We start from the raw sequence: 6,063 nt of genomic DNA on the forward strand, positions 1-6,063 counted from the left end.
AGCCTCCCTCTCTTCTCTACTCCCCTGCCCAAGGCATAGCCGGGCATCCTTACAGGTGCTAGGCACAGTGGGTGAACCCATCAACCCTGAGGCCTGGCTGTGGTATCACCGAGTAGTAGGTGCCCAGCGCTGCCCCATCGTGGACACCTTCTGGCAGACAGAGACAGTGAGTAAGGGCTTGAGAAGGTTGGGGCTCAGGGATAATGTGGGAAGACTGATTTACATCCCTGGTCTTTTGACTTCCACAGGGTGGCCATATGCTAACCCCCCTCCCTGGTGCCATACCTATGAAGCCTGGTTCTGCTGTGAGTAAGGCTCTCTTGGCTGGTCTTGGGCTAGGCAGGAGTAGAATCTTGGGGCATTTGGCCTAGATAGAGGGTGGGGGACTGGACTGAAGATGTGTGCAGAATTTGAGGCTCTGCATCTCCTTTGGAGAAGCAAAGAGTTGAGTCAGAGTTGTCTCATTCTTCTCCTTGGGTCCTGTCTCCCGTTTGTTTCTAGACCTTCCCATTCTTTGGTGTAGCTCCTGCAATCCTGAATGAGTCTGGGGAAGAGTTGGAAGGTGAAGCTGAAGGTTACCTGGTAAGGCCCTGGCCCTTGGGAGTGTTTGAGGAGGTGGGAGAAAGGGTCCACCAAGGAGTACTATACTTGGCTTCAGAATTTAGAACCTGATCTCTCCTGGTAGCCGCTTGTGACTAAACTTCCATGGTTGAGGGTTTATCCTCTGCAGAGATCTTGGGGTGAACCCTTTTGGATGCTTTGTCTGTGTCTCTGCCTTTTGGCTTACAAGGCCCTTAAGGGCTCTGCTCAAAGATTCCTGATGATGCATTTTAGGGTCTGGAAGACTTAGTCCCAACTCTTCCTTTGATAAACATTCTAGTATGAAAGGAGGCTTCATAACAGTGGAAAATCATTTAGGCTTCAGAGTCAATCTGCCTGGGTTCAAATTCTGGCTCTGTCTCTTCTGTGACCTCAGATAAGTTACCTCACTCCTCTAAACCTCAATTTCCTCATTTGTAAAGTAGGGTTATAATAGTACTCTTCTGTGGTTGCTGAATTGATTAAATTAGATAATCCCTATGCCGGGTTTAGTATAGAACCTAATAGTGCTTGATAAATGTTAACTGTTGCCTTGATTGTTGTATTAGTACTTACAGGGAGATCATCAGCCCCACCCTCCACTCTGCTTCACTTTTACTTAGAGCAAGTTAGTAACAAGGGCAGGACTTGAATCCAGGCCTTCTGATTCTTAGCCTAGAATTCCATCATCCTACCAATCTGCTGCCACAGGATGTTATTGATTGGGGCAATAATTACTCCTATGTGGGTCCCACATTTTTATATGACTGTTTTCATTTGCATCAAACTGGACCTACTTTCCTGAGGGTTTACCCAAAAGGAGACTCAAATTTACTAAATGCTTATCACTAAGAGAACATTGTGCTAGGCAACTTCTACATACTACCAATTTAATCCTCACAATAACTTTGAGAGGTAGACATTATTTTTTCTGATTTACAGATGAGGATCCAGAAGCTGAGAGGTAAAGTTACTTACCTGAGGTCACACAGCTAGTAAATGGCACAGTTAGGATTCCAAGCCTGGACTGTCTATTTCCAAAGCCTGTACTTTGTCCTACTTCTCAGGAATGGCATTCAGGGTATTTCTCCTCAGGTTTGGCAAAGTTGTGATTGTCTTCCAGTGAGACAGCACAGCAGATGTGACCAGTGTGCCTTCCTCACTCCCCAGGTGTTCAAGCAGCCCTGGCCAGGGATCATGCGCACGGTCTATGGGAATCATGAACGCTTTGAGACCACCTACTTTAAGAAGTTCCCTGGATACTACGTGACAGGAGATGGTGAGCTTGGCTATCCCCTTCCCACACCCAAGACATTTTCAGGACAGGAAGAGTTGTCTAGGGGTGGAGAAGGAGAGAGAGAAGAAGAGGAAAAAGGATGGAAGGAGGCAGGAGGGAGCGGGTAGAGGGAGAGAGAGATGGAACAGCAGGGAGAGGGAGGGAGCGGGTGGGGGAGAGAGAGAGAGGAAAAGAAAACATCTTTTGTGTCAGTGTCTAATATCCAGGCAAAGCTAGAGACTTTAAGAGCAGGAATGAATGTTGCAGGAAGGGTCTTAGCATGGTGCCATCTGAGATTTGCTGAAAAAGGAAAGAGGTTCTTATTTCCATTGCTCCTGTGTTGAGATGGGACATATGGCAATGTGTATTACAATGTCATGTGTGTCTCCACGTCTGGAGGCTGTGTTTGCCCATGTGCCCATTACCATTCCAGTCATCCACAAATATTTATTGAGCACCTACTACATCTAGGCACTGATCTAAACATAGAGACTATTACCATGAATAAGGTAGGCTAGGTCTCTGCTCTCATGGGGCTTACCTTCTAGTAAGGAGAGACAGAAAATAAACTCAGCAAAAAAGTAAATAAGCTTGTGGGATATTAAGAGACAACTTCTCTGAAGCGACATTTGACCACAGACCTGAAGGGTGAGGAGCCAGGCATGGGAAAATTTGGAGTAAGTGTGAAATGTTCTATGCAGAGAAATGCTTGAAACATCTGAGGAACAGACTGAAGTCTGTGTGGCCAGAGTGAAGTGAGCAAAGGGAAGAATGTTATATGAAGTTGGAGAGGTAGACAAGACAGGGCCTTGTGAGCCACAGTGAGTTTAGATTTTATCCAACGTACAGTGGGAGACTTTTAGGGGCTTTGAGCAGAGAAGTGATGAGAACTGATTTACTGCTTAGAAACTTTGCCTCATTTATGGAGAACAGACTTTAGGTGGATGTGTTAATTATCTATCATTATGGAGCAAATTACTCCCAAACTTGGAAACTTAAAACAGCAAATATTATATTATCTCATACATTTTAGAGGATCAGAAACACAGTGGCTTAATTGGTACTTCTCATTCAGTCTCTCGTGGGTTGCAATCAAGCTGTTGGTCAGGGCTGCAGTCATATGAAGGTTTGGCTGAGTCTGGGGGACCCACTTTTGAGCTCATTTATGTGGCTGTTGGCAGGAACCCTCAGTTCCTCACCACTTGAGCCTCTCCATAGGGCAATTCATAACATGGCAGCTGATCTGAGAAAATGCAACCAAGACAAAAGCCACAATGTCTAATATAATCTAATCTCAGAAATGACATCCCATCACTTGTCAAATTATATTGATCACATAAGGCTAATGCTACTACAGTGAAAAAGAGGACTACACAGGGATATGAATACGAGGAGGCAGAGATCAGTGTGGCCATTTTGGAGCCTGGCCACCACAGTGGGCAAGGGTAAAAGCAGGAAGACTTATTAGGAAGCTATTGCAGTGGGTGTGGCAGTTTGGTAATGTGAATGCATCCTACTGTGTGGTATTTATTACATTGTGCATTTCTTCTCTTGCTAGGCTGTCGGCGGGACCAGGATGGCTATTACTGGATCACTGGCAGGATTGATGACATGCTGAATGTATCTGGTGAGGGCCAGGGACCATTTTCCCTTATTAGCCCTGCTTTCCCAGCAACTCCCAGGTAAAGCCTTTCAAGAAAGCCAGGACGTCCTTTGGCCAGATCAAGTTTGGAATAAGGCATTCAATTTCTCTGCCCAGGTTTTGGAGTAAGACTGATAAACACTGGAAGGTGCCTAAAGGAGGGGAACCAGGATGGTGGGGCAACTAAAGCATGTCATGTGAGGAATGAATGAAGGGCCTTTCCCATTTGACCAGACCAGGACTGCCCTCTAAGCACAGATGGAGCAGGGGCTGGGGTAAAGGCAGGGATCTCTCTCATGGCACCTCCTTTCCCTTGACAAGGACACCTGCTGAGCACGGCAGAGGTGGAGTCAGCACTAGTGGAACATCAGGCTGTTGCAGAAGCAGCTGTGGTCAGCCACCCTCATCCTGTGAAGGGCGAATGCCTCTACTGCTTCGTCACCCTGTGTGAAGGCTACACTTTCAGCCCCACTCTCACCGAGGAGCTCAAGAAGCAGAGTGAGGAGCCTTTCTGGACAGGGACTGCAGGGCCCTGTTACACAGCAGGTTGTAGAAAAGGGGCTAAAGTGAGCTGTTCCCCAAAACCACAAACACATCCCAGGGGACCTTAGGGACTGATTGCCCTCTTCCCACTCAGTCTCCACTAGGATAATAATGGCTGACATTTATAGAATTCTTTCTCTGTGCTACCATTGGGTTAAGTGCTTTAAATGTATATAATCAGCCCGTGAAATAGATCTTATTGTTACTCTCATTCTAAAGATGAAGAAACTGAGGGTCAGAGGCCACACTGCTAGTAAAGTGGGATTTCAACTCTAGCAGACTGATTCTAGAGCCTGAGTTCCATGAAGATGGAGTAAGATAAATGAGATAGTAAAGAGACAACTGTTAAAATGAGGGAAGGACAGATGGGCAGTGAGCCTGAGATTAACTCTGTGAGCAGGGCCTTGAAGAGGAAATAGGTAGAAAACAAAGCCATCTCTACCTTGGTTTTGGAGAGCCTGGCTTAGGGTACTGAAGAAATGCTTAATGATTTGTTGGTTACAGTTAGAGAAAAGATCGGCCCCATTGCCACACCGGATTACATCCAGAATGCACCTGGTTTACCTAAAACCCGCTCAGGTATGTTCAGAGGCTCAAGGAATTAGATTGGGGATTGAGATTGGCCGAGGCCCAGTGGTAGTGGAGTGTGTGGATGGAAGCCTTTGGCAGGGCTGGAGTGGGTCAGTGCTTGTCACCAGGTAACCCGAAGTCTATCATCTCCCAGGGAAAATCATGAGGCGAGTGCTTCGCAAGATTGCTCAGAATGACCATGACCTGGGGGACACATCTACTGTGGCTGACCCATCTGTCATCAGCCAGCTCTTCAGCCACCGCTGCCTGACCACCCAGTGAACAAGACTGCCTTTTACCCAGGAATCTCCTTACTTGGCTATCTAAGGTTTTGCCCATCTTCCCTGCCCCCATCCAGGAGTGCTGAGGGCCAAGGCGGATCCACACTCTCCTTCACCTAGCTATCTGGGACCGAGGATCAGCTTTGCCCCTGGGTGGAAGCAACTTCGTGACTGCCAGGCAGATGAGACAAGGCCCAGGTTATCCTCAGGTTGCTCTGCCTGCAAAGAGCCCTTGGAGCCCTGAACAGAGACATGTCTCCAAATCAAGTTAAGTGTTCAGAGAGCAAGTAAGGGCCTAGACTGAAGCAGAGAGGCAGCTCTGTAATCCTAGGTCAATTCTCTCAGGAAGCACCAGTCCTTATCTTGGGTAAGCACTTGCCCTTAGAAATGCCTGCTTGTGAGTCCTGAACAATTATTATTTTTATAAACACTCTGCTGCTTCTCTTCTGGGTCTTTTGTGCCAGATGGCAGTGCTTGTCTGCCCATTTGCTCCAGGGGCTGTACAGGCAGACTCAGTTTTCAGGCGGTTTTCAGATTATTTGCTTCTTTGCAGGAGTAAATGTGTTTTGTTCCTAAGCCAGAAGAACTTGTCTTCCTTGTCCTCTCTTCCCACCCTCTTCTGAACAGTCCTGTCCATGAGAGACACTCTCAAATGAAACTGTCTTTTCTCGCCCTGGTTGTGCTCAAGTCCTATGGTTGTAAAAATAAAGTCTGTGACCTCAAGAAGGCGGTGACTTGTTTTCTTAGGTATCTTACAGGCTGTATACTTGCTAGCTGCTCTGATTGTGTGTGGGGGTGGGAAGGAGAGTGGTTTTCATCAGTAATACCCCGATATCCTCCTTCTAAAACTTTTGGTTTGGGCAGGGCTTCACTCATAGGCCCTTTGACAAGCTCCCGAGCTAAGCAGGAAAGCAACTGAAGCCAGTTCACAATTGTGATGTCCCAACACAGCTGCCCTCCTCCTAAGCTCCTGCCAGGGACCCTTTCTCCTGCCTATGATCTCTGGGGAACATTAGTGATTGACTAAGCATTGGAACTTCAGAGTCCAATCACAAGTGCCCTATTCATAGGGTGTAGAGCTAGGGGAACTCTGATTCGAGCCGAGTCACTTCCCTTCCTCCAATCCACCTTAACTGGGCAGACCCAGATTATAGCTCCTCCCTCCCATACTG

General features: G+C 47.1%; 1 protein-coding gene across 3 annotated transcripts in view; it reads left to right on the plus strand.

Moving 5' to 3' along the window:
* The window catches only part of ACSS2 (acyl-CoA synthetase short chain family member 2), a 42,856-nt gene extending 37,239 nt beyond the window's left edge, over positions 1 to 5,617 (plus strand). The window contains exons 11-18 of one of the 3 annotated variants that reach the window (XM_039864145.1): positions 34 to 166; positions 249 to 305; positions 502 to 582; positions 1,750 to 1,858; positions 3,414 to 3,482; positions 3,819 to 4,043; positions 4,545 to 4,619; positions 4,765 to 5,617. In XM_039864145.1, coding sequence (XP_039720079.1) covers positions 34 to 166; positions 249 to 305; positions 502 to 582; positions 1,750 to 1,858; positions 3,414 to 3,482; positions 3,819 to 4,043; positions 4,545 to 4,619; positions 4,765 to 4,892 — 877 coding nt within the window. In that variant the 3' untranslated portion in view covers positions 4,893 to 5,617. The remainder of the gene's footprint in view (positions 1 to 33; positions 167 to 248; positions 306 to 501; positions 583 to 1,749; positions 1,859 to 3,413; positions 3,483 to 3,818; positions 4,044 to 4,544; positions 4,620 to 4,764) is intronic. The other 2 variants (XM_039864146.1, XM_039864147.1) reach the window with 2 other exon arrangements.
* Positions 5,618 to 6,063: the final 446 nt, after the last annotated feature.

This window comes from Pteropus medius, unplaced genomic scaffold (genome assembly GCF_902729225.1).
Source record: "Pteropus medius unplaced genomic scaffold, Ma_sr-lr_union100, whole genome shotgun sequence".
Classification (NCBI taxonomy): domain Eukaryota; kingdom Metazoa; phylum Chordata; class Mammalia; order Chiroptera; family Pteropodidae; genus Pteropus; species Pteropus medius.